Source organism: Neofelis nebulosa, chromosome 4 (genome assembly GCF_028018385.1).
Source record: "Neofelis nebulosa isolate mNeoNeb1 chromosome 4, mNeoNeb1.pri, whole genome shotgun sequence".
Lineage (NCBI taxonomy): Eukaryota > Metazoa > Chordata > Mammalia > Carnivora > Felidae > Neofelis > Neofelis nebulosa.
Window position 1 is genome coordinate 83,773,926 of NC_080785.1, and position 19,212 is coordinate 83,793,137.

Here is a 19,212-nt window from a genome sequence, read left to right on the forward strand (position 1 = left end):
GGGCTTCCTCATCTACTGTCTTGAGTTCACATACCTCAAAATCTGCTCCCATACACCACCTGAAAGGAACCCAGTGAAGCTTAGTTCTTTAAGAGTAAGGCTAATTCCATCCATCTAGCACCTGTTTCTGCAGAAATTTTGTCAAACCTACTCTGAAGTGGTGTGGCAAGAGTACATGAACCCAGAAGAGAATATGGGAAGGGGTCGCTGAAAGTTCAATACCCCCCCGTGTGCCTTTTGGTGAGAAGCAAATCTGACACAGAGACTGACACTAAACACCACTGAGAATAGCATCTGAAGAGATCAAAGCAGTAGTAGCTCCCCAGCTGTCTTGAAGGCAGGCACCCTAAGTCCACGCCTGTTTTCACCTCCTCTCGCAGCATAACGGGGCACTGTCTCCCCTCTTGTACTGGAAAACTGCATGCCTGACAAGAAGGAAGAGTAACCACTTCAGCATTGGATGTGGTTTCATTTTTCTTAGTTACCTGGCTACTGAATAGCTGGCTTTTTAGTTTTGTCAGAAACTAAGCTTCTAAAAATCCAAAGGAAACACGGATTAAGTTCTGAGAGAAGTTTAGTAGGATTTCGACGTACTCGGGGGTAGGGGGCTGCTGGAATGCTGTCCAACTTTTATAGTATCTGTTTGTTATTAACCACATTTTTTTGGAACTATTTTTCCATATATCCATTTAATACCAGGTTGATATTTATCACATAAAAAAGGCCATTGTTAGCTTAATTGTCACGGAGAAGGTGAATTTGTTTTCTGTTGTTAGTTAATTTAAAATTCTTGACTTCATGTGCTTAGAGCCAGTTCCATCTGTGTTTGTAAATTCTTACTTTCCATTCCGTATCATATTCTGTTCACTATAACTTCTTCATTGTTTTCTTCTCTTTTAAAAATAATAAACTGATCTGTGATAACGTTATGCACAAGTCTGTTTTGTATGAGTAAATCTGTAATTAATATTTGTTTTAAATTTACACATGGAAGAAAAACCCTTGCTCTTTTGGGAACTCTCCAATATCACAGTTTTCTGAGGTTGAAAGTCAATTGCAAGGAGTTTTGTTCATTTTTTTTTTTTTTTTGACCTGAGAAAGTGTTTTCAAGGGAATGTAACTTGGTCCAACTTTAAACAGCTTAGCATTTATGTTACCTGTCTAGTTCATGTGGGAATGAGATTTCTCAGCCCTGGTTTATAACAACCTTCATCAAAATACACTGGCATAGATCTGGACTGATAGACAACGTAGAAAAAATGTGCTAGAAAAGAAGTAATTGGGAAAAATCCTGTTTCCAGTTATCCTCATCACATTAGAATGTTCATCTCTATTATCCTTTAATAATCTGAGGTCACTACACCTCCCTTAGAAAAGGGCATTGCTCATTACTATTAATTGCACATGATGCTGTTGGTCACCGTGGCATTAAAGGTTGCAGATATGCTTTTTCTGGAAGCAATTAGAAATATGACAGTATTAGAATAGCCCTCTTATGAGTGAACAAACACCTACCTGCCCTGTAGGCTAAACATATCTCAGGGAGTGTGAATTGAGCTGTGATATTTAAATTCACACTGTACTGAATAATCCTTTAGCAGGATTTTACTGAAGAAGATCTAAAATAAAAAGCACTGTCAATAATTAATAGAAAAAAAACCCAGCTGTTTATAACATGGATAATACAAAATATACAAAATAATGTACGTGTATTTTTTGAGATTTTTGTAACCATATTTAACTGTTGACTAAATAATCTTCTGAAATGCATCTGAATGTTTGGCTCATAAAAGAAATATATCTGATATCCAATGATTAATGTTATTTTTAAAAAAGATTAAACTTTGAAATATATTAAGCATTCCTAAAGAAAACAAGTACTTTTATCACACTTAGAACAATTATGTAAAGAAAATAGCATTAATATTACAATTCAAATACTGTAAAAAACTGAGGTATCTAAAATCCAATTTCTTGCTTTAACATTAGCTTCAGTTATTGAAACAGATGTCTTTTTTAATGACTGTCAAATAGTCAAGTAAATATATTTTATTAAATCATAATCATTATTTTTAATGCCTTACACTTAAAATCCCAAATACTTCTGCTATAACTTTATGTGTACAATTTCATATTCTGTGGAGAAAGATCCTTAAAAACAAAGATTTAAATGAAACAATTATTTATAAATGTGGCTTTGTGAAACGATCCATGTTTCAAACATTCAGCTTTGCTGAAGTAAGCACCAGCACGGATTCTCACAATAGTTGTTTCAGTTTTAGTCTGTAGAGTCTGTAAACTCAGATCACTTGTAGTTTTATGACTGAGAAAAACAGAACACAATAGGTTTTGAGTAAGTTGGTTAGTATGATGAGAGAGATACTAAATTAATCTTATTTATATTACAATCCATGTGCAGTTAATATGGTTTTCTACTTTCATTTAGGCCAGAAATATATTTAAGAAAACCATTCTAGTTATGAATAGGAACATTTATTTAGTTTGAGTTTATGTCATCTAGGACAGCATTTTGCTTTTGTTTTCTGTTTTTAAGCGATAAACTTGCTATAACAGTTGAACAGTACACTGGCAAAAACAGAGCCCAAAGGAAATAGATCAAGAGGGCCAATCCTCACCTTCTGCAGTGTTGTATAGATCATAACTTCCACCTACCTCCCTGAGGAGATGGACTTGATCTCCATCCCTACTGCTTGACTTTGAGCTTGGACAACTTAGAAGTTTCTTAGAATACTGGAAGTTTGAAAAGTGACTATGAGTTTAAAATTTGGCTTTCTTGAGGTACTTTTTATAAGTAACCTGATGGTTTGATGCAGTAGTAAAACAACAAACTTTTCAGCCTGGGTAAGATGGCCAATCTACTTGCTTTCCTTCTCTCCATCCTCCAATAGGTGACAATACAACAGGGGCAACCTATTGTAAGCAAGAAGGCAGAGGGTAATGAAGATAATGTTATAAAAGCCAGGGAGATCGACTTTCTAAAATTATTGCTATGAGTCTTTCTTAAGAGTATGACCAGTTAGAACACATAGGAAACAAAAGCATGGGACAAAGAGATAATTAGGAAGAATGGAATGAACACTGAACTGTGGGTCAGAAGACCAGTGTTCCAGGCACAGGTTTGACATTTTCTGTTTTAGGTAAGTCCCTTAAAAATGGTTTGAGCCTTGTTTTCCTCATTGCAAGGATCAAATGATGTCTTATATGTTAAAAGTACTGAGTACTCAAAGAACTTGTAACTATAATATATTTACCATCCCAGTTCTATCACAGGACACATTTAATTCCCACCCCATCAATGACTTTCATTGCCTACCAAAACCTAATGTTATTCTTGCTAACTTTTATTATTTTTAAAAAAATAGCTCCATAGGTTTGTGACTGAATCCATAACTCTCTCTTCACTTTGCTATAAATGTAACATAGTAAATTTATGTTTCTGTACCATTTTATGTTATTTTGCTCCATAATGGCCTATCCAAATCTCATCCATCCTTCAGTCTCCAAGTAAAATCTGTTCTCTCCTAAAAAGCCATTGCCACAAAACACTTAAGACTTTTCGAATAGAATGTATTATCCACACACTTGCTACTTACTATGACCTACAAGGACCAGAATCATCAGCATCCCCTGAGAGCTATTGATTGATGCCTCAATTCTGATCTTCTGAATCAGAACTTGCTCTATAACAGGATCTCACAGTGACTTTTATGTACTGTAAGGTTTGGAGAAGCACTGATCTACTACACTCATTCTGTAGAGTGGTCATCTTATAGAATCACCTGTTTAACTTGTGTAACTATTTTTCCTTATGAAAATTAAAAATCCTAAAGTCCAGGAAAAATGTTTTATAATAATCCCCACAATACAGCTTCATAGAAAATAATTATATGTACTCTCATTAGAAAGTGATATACTCTCATCAACTGCATCTGCTAAAGAATACATTATAGATATATTCTGATTCCTGAGTACTATACAAGGATAGAAATTGTACACGTAGATACTTATTTCTTATGTGTGACCATAGTATTATGTTTACTTTTTCATTAAGTACAAAGGAGCAAAGAATGATAAATGCCACATCGTTTTCTGTGAAGATATCACTCTTGGTATTCTTTTGAAAAGGGGAACTAAATAAGTCAGTGGCCCATTCGAATGAAAGCTGAGATGTGTCTGGGGAATACTGGAATCACACGAGAGGAAGCTGAATTGGTCCCTTGTCGTCATTCATAGATTAAGCTACATTAAAAGAAGTAGATGGATCAAGCCAAAAGGCCTCATGTTCTAGAAAGTTAATCTAATGTCCTATTAGATTATACAAATCAGGTACAGAAGTGATTATTCGAATATTATATCCCAAATTATTACAGATACTCATTAGGCTATATACCAGTGGATAAAGCTAAACATCCGTATCTTTTCCCTGCTTTGGCTAAAGTTAGATGATCAGTAGTCACAAGATACAAATGATGTGTTTGGGGAAGTTTGCCGGATTCGTAAGAAAGCCAACCAATGATTTATTCCACAGGATGCCTGCTGTGCTACAAATCAACCTGTCCATTTGAGAAGTCTCGTTTTCAGCTAGCTGATGTGATTCAGAGTTTTCAGTGTGACCTAAGAGGCGAGCCAGAAGAGAACTATTAATTAACCTCACAGAATCATCAGTAGGGTCCTGCATAATTACATGAGCTTATACATTATAAAAACACTGAGTACAAGGAGTTCAATATCAGGTCATCTTGTAGCCTAGGCTAGTTAAGAATGTAAGCCTGCCCAGGTATTTGACATGGTTATTCAGTAACAGAAAGAAGCCATCATTTGTTCTTTTAAAATAACCCCATTCTTTGAATAGTACCAGATTTAGGTTTGAAGCTGATCTCTCAAGTTTATCTGGTCCTCACTTTGACATTAACTGCCGGGGTATAACCTGTACTCAGTGTAAGTTGTATATTTCCTACGTATGTGTTTGGAGAGTAAGTTGAGAGAAGAGAATTATTCTGTTGTCAGTACAGACACTGAAATTCTTTGCATTTTAGACCAACAAAGGGCAGATCCCAAGGGCGTATCTTATATGTCCAGTCTGGGTATCTTTTGGACAGTTACTGAGAAATTAGAAAGGCAGCATCCTGGCCTTGTGGTAAGTTTATGACATTAACTATACAAATCCCATTTAAACTATATGAAGAGTTCTGTAGGGAGTATTTTATGCCACTCTTTATGGACATTAGACCCCAATTCAACGTTAAAATGGTATGTAAGTTGTTATAAAAATCTTTTTGCTAAACAGGTGATTTACTGTTCTTTCAATGGAATGGTGGTGTTCTTGATTTTGCTGTCAGAAGCAATTAACATGCCGTACTTTAATTTTATTAGTTGAATGCATGACCTGCAATGGGGAAAGTTATCGAGGTCCCATGGATCATACAGAATCAGGCAAGATTTGTCAGCGCTGGGATCGTCAGACACCACACCGGCACAAATTCTTGCCAGAAAGGTAAAATACCACCAAATCGTGCTTCCAATGATTCTTTTCACAAAGTGTTATTTGCTCCATGACAAACTGCTAGAGAAATTCTCCTTATATTATGATTTCTGGATAGTCTTGGGGCAAAGGGACTTCAGACGAGGCATATGAGAATGCCGGCCCCACTTCTGACCGGTCTGTGCTGAGGAGACTGAGTCCCTGAAATCAGGATGGTCCGAAACAGAGGAGCATCAGTGGGGGGCAGAAGGGGAGCACTAACAGAAGCTTCCTCTTTCCCTTCCATGGCAGGAAAAAGACAGAGATCCATTAAGTAATGACCACAGTCCAAGCTATGGGAGGAGGCATTATTGCTAAATACAGGCCAATGTCCTTCTAAAGCCACATCTTTAATGACTTAGGTAAAGTGGGGTCACCTGTGTGACACCATGACATAGGTCATGCCCGTAGACAGGGAATGAAAGATGGAGCAAACAATTCTTTGGCTGCTTTATCCTAGTGTGTTTTGAAATCGCCAGTCTGGAGAAGTCAGGCAACCACATCTACATTTCTCCTCAGGAATAGGTTTTGAGCTTAAATGGTTAAAAAAAAATATGTCTACTATGGCTCATTCCTTTCACATGAAATATTTTAGTTGACAAAAATGTCTTTATTTTTGTTATAAAGAATGAAAATACAATTGTAAGGGAAGCTCTGTTTCCATCTTTATGAAAGGTGTTGTTCTTATCTTTTTGTTTTTCTCTTAAACTCCGTGTGTGTGTGTGTGTGTGTGTGTGTGTGTGTGTGTGTGTGTGTGTTTAAGTGAATCTCTTGTCCTTTCAGTGAGTGCAGGAGGAATATGGTAGCAATTAAAATCAAGTCACCAATTCAGGACCCTGTTAATTTAAAGGGAGGAGGGTACAGAGAAAGTGGTGTAATGGAGTTTCTCTCTCCCATGGTGGAGGTGAGGGCATGACCTAGAAGGGCTCTATTTTCAAAATTGATCTATCATTAGTAACAGAACTATTGAAACCTAACTTTCAGTTTGAACTTTAAGCCTGCCCCAGAAAAAGACCCGTTTTCTTAATGAGCAGGCTACATGAGGTCGTGTTTATGTAATCTGTCCTTAACTGGGCTTTGTGAGAAGGGGATTCAGTTTGGGAGCTCAACCTGGTGGACAGGTACCAAATGAATCTAACTTATTAGCAAAGGGATGTGTTCTATACTTACTAGATAACATTGCTAACATATGCAATAGTTGATAATCAGCAGTTCTTGTAAGGTAACAGGAAATCTCTTCTTTCCCCAGCTGGTAGTATCCAAGCTCCGTCGAAAGTTACTTTGTGAACTGAGGGGTGGGTGGTGCTTCCAGGCAGATTTACATGACACTTTTCTTGGTGTGGTTTGCAGATATCCCGACAAGGGCTTTGATGATAATTATTGCCGCAATCCTGATGGCAAGCCGAGGCCATGGTGCTATACTCTTGACCCTGACACCCCCTGGGAGTACTGTGCAATTAAAATGTGCGGTAAGTTAGGGTCAAATTTATTGCTTCCTTTTCCTCTCAGCCTGGATCTAAGCAGGCGATTATTAGTGAGACAAGTTAACAACTATTTTACTTGATGCTTTAATGGGTGTAGGCTTTAATATTTTAAGAATGCATTCCATAATTCTATCCAAGGCTTTTGAATTTTCAGAGTCATTGTTTTGAAAGAGATAAGTGTGCAAGTGAACACAAAACATTTATGCTTATGATGAAGGCCTAAACATTCTTATGTTATTTTAAAAAACATCCACAGAGGGAGAAAAAAGTTCAGGGACTGTGTGCAGTATCATAATGTCATTAGGGCCTTAAAAGCTAGGACCTTAGATTTTTACCTTCCAACCCGGTATCCTTTCCATACCTTTCTTCCCCAGATATAACATGAGCTGTCAGCTGACTGTGAGCCTCTTCTGGTGAACAACAGAGGCTGCGGTGAAAAATAACAAGTCTAATAGAAGAATCTCAGAGACATCTTTAATCTCTAGTAGCTGATCCCCACCCCTCTGGCTGACCTTGTACGCAGCCTGTATTCTGTTCAAACCTGTCTTTTAGCTGTGCTGTGGTCATTTTCTATATACTGGCCTTACCCAACACTCCTGAATTTATGGTAAAAGCTTCTTACCTCACTTGCTTTATGGTAGCTCTTTAAATCTGTATGCTTGGTCCCCTCCTCCATGGTTAACTTACACAGTTTCACTCTTTGAAATAATACTGGATAGTTAGATATAGGCATGCTTTAATTTCTATGGGTACAAGTCTTATTTTTTCAGCTGGATCGTAAAATGCTCTAAGACTAGTAGAATTCCATGACTTTGCTAAGGTATAATAACATTGGAAATGGGCTTGGCAGCATAAAGATATGCATATAGAGAGGAATGTACAAAGAGAAATAATCTACATAAGATAAGGTACCAGCACCCTACATGATAAGTGGACAGTTATGAGGATAAGGATAGGTAGTTGCCTATCTTCCTAGAGCAGCATGATGGGGATATCCCTTTGAACAAACCTAATTCAACATTATTCACACTGTGATACTGCCAAGGTAAATCTCTCTCCACCTAGACCTGCTAATAAGAGGAAATGTTTTGGACAACTCAAATAAAGCCCATAGAAGGAGGACATGTCTGGCATGTGTGAAATAACCGCAGACTCTGGTAGACTTTCAGTGTGAACGCAATGTTCTAAGGAAACTGAAATATCTGTTTGGTCCCTTGGCATAAAAGATGACTTCTGTGACAGTGTTTCTCTGTATAGATTGAGGTAGTTCCACTCATTGACTTCTAAAATCTCATTAATCTTCCCACCATTTTAGACTACTTAGATACAATAAACCAACTGTTTCCCTTCCATTTTGTGTGCACAAATATTTGCTTTTAGGCACTCCTGTAAATCGTCTCAGGAATAAGATCAGTATAAATTCATACACACAGACACGATCACATGCATAATCATCTGCACAGTCATTGTTGCCCTCCTATTCTTTTCCAACCAGTATTTGGTGATTTTAAAAGACACTGTGAGAGAAAAGAAATAAAATAAATATGATGCTTCCTAACTACCAGATAGATTTCTTTTTCTCTTCTGTCCAAAGAAGTGTTGGCTAATTATGCAACTAACATGCTGTGATTCAGATGGCTTTGTTAAACAGAGAATTGTGTGTATAGGATGGTAATGCTAAGAAAATGGTGGTAGAACATGTAAGCCAAACCCATATAGTGAAGAATAAAATCATTTCTTAAGCATGGAGAATATTTCAGAAATATTTCATTACAGGAAAGCTTTTAGTTTGTAAAAATATACTTGGAGACTATACTCTTATTCAGATGAATGGAAGTTGATATTCTGCAATTCTGGAAAGCATAAGAGATAAGGTTTTGTGAATATTCTTGCTTACATTTATAGCAAAGCATATAATGCAAAAGTAAGACATTTGGTGGTGCTTTCAACTGTGGAACAGGTTTATATTGCTGCATAACAATTTACCAAAATGTAGTGGCTTAAAACAACACACACTTATTATGCCATAATTTCTGTGGGTCAGAAGTCCAGGCATGACTTGGGTGGATTCTCTGCTTAGGATCTCACAAGGCCATGACCCAGGTGCCTGCCAGACCTACTCTCTCATTTAAGACTCAGTATCCCATTCCAAGCTCAGCAGTTGTTGGCAGAATTCTTGTGGTTACAGCATGGAGGTCCTGAGCTCCGAAAGATTGCCTGATGTTTCCTATTCTACGACTCTCTCTACAACAGAGAATTTTACTTCTTCAAGGATAATGGCAGAGTTTTCTGCTAGTTTCAGCCTCTGACCTCTACATCCTCTTTTATTTTTTTTTTAATTTCTTAATTTTCAAAAATTTTCCTTATTACACAAATCCTCTAAAAGCCTTAACATTAACTTCAAAATTTAACAATAAATCACAAGATATTTTAGAAAAGAATTTTTGTTTGTCAAGGAGATACAGGGATAAAACAATAGCATGGAATAGGTGTAATATAATGTAATAGACATTTTGAATAGCATGCCACTTGAATATTCATGTACAATAACGGCAATTTCTAATTAAAGGGCAATAGTTATTTTAAAGCTCTACATACTCTTTTAAAGAGCTCATCTGATTAGCTCAGGGCCACTTGAAGTAAGCTCCCTTTAATTAACTTAAAGTCAACTGATTAGGGACCTGACTTATACCTGCAAAATCTCTTCACTTTTGTTGTACAACATAAGCTGGTTACCGAAGCCTCCAGACTGCTGTCTGTGAAGCCCTCGGGAACACAAAACTCTCAAAGGGGTCTGTGGACATGGACAGCTTAGAGGCTCAAATTCTAGCTCTTTTATTTCCAGATTAATTCTTTCCCCAAATCTTCTGCTTGAGATGTACATGTTCCTAAGGAGTTAGTCAAGTTCAAAATCTTACCTTCTCATTCACAATTACTCTTTCTTACTTTCCCGAATAAAACCAAACTGCCCATCCTTCCTGAATTTTATTTTGGTACATTGTCCTGGGGTGTAAAACCTTGGGGAAACTAAACAAAGAGACCTTTGCAAATGCTATATATTCATGCTGCCTATCATTTATGTACTACTAATAATTACACAACTCTATCTGGAATATATACATACATACGTGCAAGTGTGTTCGTATGTGTGTGTAGGGTACATGTGTATTTATCCCTTAGAATACTATGGTCACAAAAAATTTAAATAAATTTCAAAATATAAAAATCTTTGAGAAAAGTATGATGGGGTTAAGAATAAAAGACTCTCCAACATAAAATACATTAAATTCAAGGGGCACCTGGGTGGCTCAGTTGGTTAAGCATCCAACTGTTGCTTTTAGCTCAGGTCATGATCTCACAGTTTGAGTTTGAGCCCCGCATTGGGCTCCATGCTGACAGTGTGGAGCCTGCTTGAGATTCTCCCTCTCCCTCTCTCTGCCCCTCCCCTGCTCACTCTCTCTGTCTCTCTCTCAAAAAAAAAAAATAAAGTTAAAAGTAAAAAAAAAAATCAAATAACATTCCATGGGTAAAGTGGAATAGAAATACTAATTCAAAGAAAAAAAGAGTTTGATAATATACATTTATCCAAGAACAGGTAGATATCAAATCACTCCATTAATCTTTTTTAAAGTGCAATATAAAAATTTTGGTGTAAAAATGACAGTAGTTAACATACACTAGAAATCAGATCTTTTGCAGCTATTTAAACTTACCATAAAAAATGTGGATGTCAACTTAAAAACATGTGGGAGAACATAAATTTTTGTTTTCAAAATTCTCTTAGTAATGGGAATACAAAAAACAAAAGCAAAAACCAACACACCTCCACCAACTGAAGATCACTATATATTTCCAGTAATTGGCAGGAGAGTGCTGAGACAGGAGGCAGGTGGGTCTGATAAGAGCTGATTGGAACAGGCCAGTAATGTGAATTAATGCCGTAAACAGTGAGCATAACAAGGTGAGGAAGGATGTGAATGATACTGAAGAGTCTGAATGTCCAATATGTAATGACAAATTGGATATAGTGGGAAACGAGATAGGGAAAGAGCAAAGTCTTACATATTTCCTAAGTTACTGAGTAGATGATGCATATTTGAGAGAGATGTAACTTTGAGGAGGAAGATAAGAAAGCTGAGTTCTGCTTATGCTGAGATGTAGGTGCTCGATGTCTATGCTCATAGCACATCCAACTTCAATCTTTTCTGAAGGTCTTGAAAAGTCATAAGTAAATAGTGACAGAAAAAACTTCTCCAGAACAGCAATTCCAGGGAGCACACAGAAAACACAAAGAAGATTGTCGGTCCCTTTTGCATAGGAGTTATTCAATAAATATTTACTGACTAGCTCTCATACCTCAAAAATTTTTCTAGATTCTGGGCGTATAGAAGTGAACAAAACACACCAAGGTGTATGATAAAATGAAATTTCAGAGCACTAGCAAGAACTAGTAAAGTAAAAGCTGACATTGCCGTGACATTGGCATATTCACACCTTTCGGAGCCAAGGTTTTGATGACTGCTATCTGTTCCTTTTATTTGTTAAAAGCTGAATGAGCCACAAATTAGTTCCTGTCCCTTTGCTCCCAACCTTTTAATCTTAGAATCAGTGGACGTATGTATCCCAGAAAGTGAAGGATGAATGTTGCTCATCACCTGACAAATATGGCCGGGACAGGCCTTCTCGTAAACCTTTGCACCATGTTCCTCAGAAAGCGATTTCTACCTAAATGGCAACAGTTCACAAACATCTTGGCTATATACCTTTTAAAAAATAAATTACAGGGACGCCTGGTGGCTCAGTCAGTTAAGCGTCCGACTTCGGCTCAGGTCATGATCTCATGGTTCGTGAGCTTGAGTCCCACATCGAGCTCCATGCTGACAGCTCAGAGTCTGTAGCCTGCTTCGGATTCTGTGTCTTCCTCTGTCTCTTCCCCTCCCCCGCTCATGATCTCTCTCTCTCTCTCTCTCTCTCTCTTTCTCTCTCTCTCTCTCAAAAATAAATAAACATTAAAAAAATTTTAAAAATATATTACAGTTGTATTTGACAATTAATATCTCAATAAAGCTGAAAAACGGTTTCAAAATTTTATGAATAGACTATGTCCTTCTGAATGCATAGGGAACAGCATAATGTGCATGTCTAATTTTCTACTAAGAATCACTGAATCAAAAGCACAGGGGTAGAAAAGAGGGAATTGAATACTTTAAAGTTGCCGTAAGGTTTAATCATACTTAAGCTCTGGAACCACACGTGATGTAGTATGGAGTGGGCAGATCATCTGAAGGGGCAAGTTTAAAGTCCAGGTGCTGCATCATGAAGCTTTCCATTTCTGAGTCAATAGGGTTTCTATCTCTGTCAATCAGTGCAGAGACTTCCTAAAGGAGGGAATATGAAGAAACTCAAGGGCAGATCCCATCTTCTGGAGGTTAGTTATCCTCATCCAGAGAGACCAGGTGCTCATAGTTCTTCAAAATCACATCCCTGTACAAAGCCCTTTGAGCAGGGTCCATGCTTTCCCACTGCTTCTGAGAGTATTCTGTGGCCACACCCCTGAATGTCTTCCCATTTCTTACTCCTATTTTGTCTTCTTTCTACTCTACCGGGCTTTCTTCTCCAGCAACATGAGCATATGCAAAGCAATCATTCCAGGGGTCAGTGTCACTCAAATTTAGTTTTGGGTCAAATCCATCATCGCCATGTTGAGGTAGGCCCACTGAGTCCCATAAGGGGAATCATTTCACCAATTTATCCTGAGAAACTCTGAGTTGAGTGAGCAGAACTGCATATAAGTGAATTCTAAAATGGCGGCTTGAAGGGGCTAGTGGGTGTCTTTATCAATCTTCTCCCTTAAAAATTCCATGACCATCTTTCACATGTATTCCACAGAGTGATCTTTGCTCTGCACTATCCACTTCTGGTTCTACCTGGCTATATAACTTTTAACAGATTTCCAAGTATATGGAACTTTAGACATTGCAAATATATAACAAGATTGGGAGTCCTGTATAATACCTGAGTGAAATTCTGATTTTCTTATGGTTTTCCACTATAATAACTTTATGTTCTGAATAACAGTTCCATAGATTAGTTCACTGCTTTTTAGAGAGAAATAATAATATTTGTTGGGACTAATTATATTTTTCTGAAGTGAAAATACTTCTCTGGCAATTGAAAAGCTATAATTTGGTTGATTGTCATAGAAAATCTTCTTGATTATTTAAATCAGTTATTCAGAAACTTCTTGGACCGAAGATATCTTGACATTCTTTACCATTATTGAGAGCCCCAAATTGTGTATGTGAGCTATACGAATCTATATGTACTGCATTAGAAATTAAAATGTAAATTTAAAGAATATTAATTCATTAAAATAGTGACGAGCTCATTGGATGCTAATAAATACAACATATTTAAAATGAAAACTATATTTGTCAGAAAAATAGGGAGAACAATGGCAGTGTTTTAGATTTTCTGCAAATTCAGATTTTTTGCAAATTTCTTCAATTGATACCTTAATTAGAAGATGGCTTTGTGTTTTGCATTTGCTTTTGCATTCAGTTTTCTGGAACGTTAAACCTCAAGTGCTCTAGGAATTTCACTGTATAAAACACAAATGACATGTTAGAATTGTCCTAATAGAGTGTTTTGATCTCCGAGATCTCCCAAAGGACCTCTGGAACCCCAGGTGTTCCTCTGCAAACAGCTTTTTTGCTACATGTCAGACCTGTAAGGCTGATGTGGTTCCATTAGGATATACATTAACTAGCATATACCTGTTGGATGGTCAAATTGTTTTCCAGTTCTCACCAAGAGCAAATCACCTGGTTGGAGATTTCTATCATCTATCACCTTTTTCTGATTTTCTTCTTTTATCCTGTAGGATGGTCTAGTCTGCTTTTCAAGCTCTCTTTTGTATGACTGATACCACCATTACATCTAAGGTTCAAAAACCTAGAATGATCCTAGACATGATCTTTCCTTCACTCCTCACATTTGACCCACCACTGTCAATTTTATTTTGTATATACGTCTCAAATCTAACCATTTCACTCTCTCCTTTTTCCATTAGTGTTATTTTTCTTCTTGAATATTTAAATTGCCTTCTGAAAGGAGATGAATCCATATTCACTAGTTTTTCCCTTCAATCCCTTCTTCATACTACAAACAGAATGATATAAAAATCTGAGTTTATCATTTCCCATCCCTAGCAACACACACACACACACACACACACACACACACACACACACACACCAGTTAAAAACCTTTCAATGATTTCCTTCTACCTTAGAACAAAGACAAAACAAAACCATCTTTTACTTCCCTACCCATATCTCTAACCTCATATACTACCACATTTCTCTCCAAGGTTCTCTATTCCAGCCAGAATAGCTTACTTCCTATGCTTCATATTTTCTATATTCTCATTTATATTTCCTTCACTCTTAACTTCTTCTCTGCCTTGAAAATTTTTTATTCTTTTTCACCCAGTTGACAGCTACTAATTGCTGAAATTTCCACTCAGTTACTATTTCCTCAGTTAGCATTTCTTCATCTGACTTCTCTGACTTGGTCAAATTCCTTAGTATATATTTATACCATAATAAACCTCTCCTATGTGCTTCTCAGAGCCTTGTCTTTACATTTGTTTTTGAAATTATTTGATTAATAGCTCTATCAAAATTTGTAAGCTCCATCAAAACACAGATCATGTCTCTTTTTGGGTCAGCACATTGCCTTAGACAAGACAGGGATTTAACAAGCATTTGTTGAATGAATGAATGTTACATTCCTATATAGTGGTAGTTTTTCATTTGTGTGTGTTTGTGCGTGCGTGTGTGTGTGTGTGTGTGTGTCTCCTGGAATGTCTTTTATGCTTCTAGATTTTCATATGACAACTTAGCTTTTCTCAGATATTGCCATGCATGATTTATTTAATGCTTTCTTCCTATCAACTCATCCTGAACTCATCCTGAGGTTTCATGCTTCCCTGAGATACTTTTGTTCATTTGTTGTTAGTTGTCTGGAGGGCTTTTTCTTTACCAAAAAATAGACATATTTTGTCATGTTTTGCCTTATTTTTCTCCTCCATTTTCTTCTTTTTTTAAAAATTCTAAACGCATATGTGTCCAGAGCCATTTTATTTATTTTTAATAGCTTTACTGTGGTGCAATTAATATAAACTGTACATATTTAATGTATACAATTTGATGGATTTGATCATATGCATATACCCATGAAACCATCTCCACAATCAAGGTAATAAACATATCAATGATTTCCAAAACTTCTTCCTGCCATTACTCTCCTTTTTTTAATGTATGTGTATGAACATTTAACTTGAGATCTACTCTCAACATTTTTTTTTTTTAGTATACAGTGTCACACTGTTAACCACAGGTACTATGTTGTTCAGATCTCTAGGTCTCTATAATTTACTCATTTTGCGTAACTAAAACATTATACCTATGAAACAACTCTCCATTTCAGAAATGTTACCTATGCAGATCTTTGATAGCTAAGATTTCTATTCAAAGTATTGTTATAGACTGAACTATGCACCCACCCCCTGCCATACACACACACACACACACACACACACACACACACACATTCATACATTTAAGCCTTAATCTTCAGTGTGACAGTATTTGGAGATAGGGCATTTAGGTGGTAATTAAGGTTAAATGAGATCACAAGTGTGGGACCCCAATCTGATAGGATTAGTGGCCTTATAAGTAGAGTAAGAGATCTCTCTCTCTCTCTCTCTCTTTCTCTACTGCTTATGAGCACACAGCGAGAATGTGGCCATCTACAAGCCAGGAAGTTACTCTCACTAGAAACCAACTTGGCTGGCACCTTAATGTTTGACTTCCTAGCCTCCAGAATTGTGAGAAATACATTTCAGTTGTTTTTAAGTCTGTGGTATTTTGTTATGGTGGCCCAAGCAGACTAATACAGGTGTGTTTGACAATAAATAAAAAGAATTCTTCCTTCTAGTAATCAATCTACATTGGTGTGGTTTTAAGAGAATATCTAACCTTGTAAAATTGAGTGTGTTTATATGTTTGGAAAAGAATGTTAGCACATTATTTTCTTTCTTAAAGAAAGCTGTTTATTTCTCAGAACTTGTTATTTTATCCAAGGCTAGAACAGAGATTCATAGAAATGAAATCTCATTGTATTCTGAGTCAGACAAAAACAATGCCATCAATACCCTTTCTCAGGGGAAAGATCTTATACTTGGAGGTCTTTTTCAAGTCATCTTCTAAGGAATAAGAGTATAGAACCGAAGACCTTTCGTGAAAGTCTTGTCTCTTGAGCATTTTATACCAGTAAAGGCTTGGATAAAGTCCAAAGAAAAGTTTCAGATAGGAATTCTAGGCTCATAGGGAAAGCAAACGTGCAAGCAATTTGAGGTTTGTACTTTGGAGTCTTTATACTACTTTCCCATGTCAATTTTAAAACAAGAAGCTCTTTAAATTTTCATTGAGCCTGATCCTGCCATTTGCGGACCAAAGAGCACAAGTCTGTTGATGGGAGAATAGCTTTACACACTGTTCCCAATCTCTAGGGACCACCATAAAGTAAATCCTATGTTTCAGTTGCTCTTCAGTAGCTGAAGTGGGAATAGAAGTGGGTTGTGCAGAAGTATTCCAAGGAATAATGAGGTATTTGTCCAATGGCCTGTGGAGCAACTTGCTCCTAGCTATAGGCAAAGCAACAGTGTATCACCACTGGGATATCTAGATTTTGGGGGAGAAGGGGGACTGTAAATGTCAGGGTTTACTTATCCTTCATGGAAAGCTTATGGAACTCTGTGCATGGCTGTCTGTAATATGCATGTGCACTTGTATTCTCCAGTTGCCTCTCACAGACCTCCATCAGGGCTCTGAAGTTTCTCGACAAAAACTCAGCGAGTCTTCCACAGAGAAAATGGATCAGATTCATTATTTGTCATCTTATTCTAGTGGTCTTTCTGTTGGGTGGCAGGATGTCTGTCCCAAGCATCACATAACAGTTAATGTTCATTCTCTCAGAAAATCTATTCAAACCTTAAAGTCCCCACCAGATATTATAGCAATCAGATCATAACACATCCATACCAGCAAAGTGAAATTAATGTTCCAAGAGGCACCCATTATATTTGATTATGTTGTAAAAGAACAGTGCAAAATTTCAGTAGTCAATGTTGTTTTTATAAAAAGCATTTCCAAACAGAAAACTTTATGTCAATCATCAAAGAAAAAACATTTCTTCACTCATAGGTCATGAAAGATCATACAACTATCTTTACATGTGCTTCCAAAGGGTGGCCACCACAGGCACACCTAAAAAAAATGCTTTATTTGTGAGGAGCTCTCTTATTTGTGAGTTTCTCGGATTTTTCAGTGTGCTTGGTAGACACGAAATTGAAAACATGTTTGTATATATGAAGATATAAACATGTTGCCTTGGCTAAACTTGATCAACTGCAGCTGATATTTAGGGACGTTTCTGTGCTTCTTTTCTTTACCACTTTGGCCACGGGAGACCTCAAAATCTTCCCTTATTCAGGTCCCATGTTATAAAGTATTAAGTCTAGAGGACTAGCTTTCCCAAAATATAATAGCTTTTTCCAAATCAACTGGCATGAAACATTTGTTTTGTTTTTGCATCAAGTTTTGGTATTTATACAGTAGGACAGGTAAAGGACTCTATTTTATTACAGTTCAGGAATAATTCATCTTGTTTGAGTAGGAAATATGTACGTAGGCAATAAAGAAGGAACATTTATATTACAGTTAAATGGTCTATGAAAAATCATTCACATGATCCTCATCAGATAATATGTGTTCAACAGCTGTATGGAATTTCATAATAACTCCTATTTAGTGGTGAAAATTATTTAGTTACCTTGTTGTACTAATATATCTTTTTTTGGCCTATGATATCTATTTTCACCAGAATTATATAGCTTTTCTTTATGAAGGCACTTTTAGCAGTTGAATGTCGAATGGGATAAATACAGACTCACTAACTTCAGAGAGCACTTTTTGAAGAAAAATATTATCTCAATACTGCTAGTTTGCAGTTAAAATCATAACCATCAAATTGCTTGAGGTATATATTTCAAAGTTATGGATACTTATTAAAACAAAAGTAAACAAAAAGAATACTATTAATTATATTTTTTTTATGTCTTGTTGAGGCCTGTCTTAGTTCGGGCTGTTATAACAGAATACTATGGACTGGGTGGCTTATAAACAACAGACATTTATTTCTGACAGTTCTGGAGGCTGAGAGGTCAAAGATCAAAGTACTAGAAGATTCCTCACATGGTGGAAGGGGTGAGGGAACTCTGTGGTGTCTTTTTTATAGGGGCACTGATCCCATTCATGAGGCATCTGCCCTTATGACCTAATCACCTACCAAAGACCCCACATCCTAATACCATGACATTTATGATGAGGATTTCAACATATGAATTTGGGGGAGACATAAATATTCAGTCCATAGAAAGGCCTAATGAAAAGTTATATTTATTCTGTACTATGTTGTATTTTTATTAATGTGCAGTAATTTCTGTAATTTCCAAAGGTTTGAGTTTCCACTTCCAAATTAGAATCTGTTAAATAATCCACATTGTTTACAACAAATCCAAAATTGTGGGTTTTATTTACTCATTTTAACTAACACTGTCTTTGAGTATTTGGTGGCTCCTTAAATTTATATCAAAGTTTTTAAATTATACTAATGGAAGTTTAGAAAAAAAACTGTTCAACAAAATTGTCCAAATGAGGATTTTATGATTGCTACTTTTATTTTTTTTTTTTCTTTTTTTTTTTTTTTAACATTTTTTAATTTATTTTTGGGACAGAGAGAGACAGAGCATGAACGGGGGAGGGGCAGAGAGAGAGGGAGACACAGAATCGGAAACAGGCTCCAGGCTCCGAGCCATCAGCCCAGAGCCTGACGCGGGGCTCGAACTCACGGACCGCGAGATCGTGACCTGGCTGAAGTCGGACGCTTAACCGACTGCGCCACCCAGGCGCCCCTGATTGCTACTTTTAAAAGTGAAAGAATCTTTAATTAAATCTTTTTTGAGGAAACTTTGCAGTTGAGGTACAAAGTTAGTACCAACAATTAGGTCTCTAAACTTGACACTGAGATTTTAGTGGATGAATCAGCAGTGAAATGTCT

At 36.7% G+C, this 19,212-nt stretch overlaps 1 protein-coding gene across 3 annotated transcripts in view; it reads left to right on the forward strand.

The window, feature by feature from the left end:
* HGF (hepatocyte growth factor) overlaps positions 1–19,212 on the forward strand; it is a 77,023-nt gene that overhangs the window by 19,333 nt on the left and 38,478 nt on the right. For all 3 annotated transcript variants that reach the window (XM_058725266.1, XM_058725267.1, XM_058725268.1), the window contains 2 exons: positions 5,395–5,515; positions 6,893–7,011. In XM_058725266.1, coding sequence (XP_058581249.1) covers positions 5,395–5,515; positions 6,893–7,011 — 240 coding nt within the window. The remainder of the gene's footprint in view (positions 1–5,394; positions 5,516–6,892; positions 7,012–19,212) is intronic.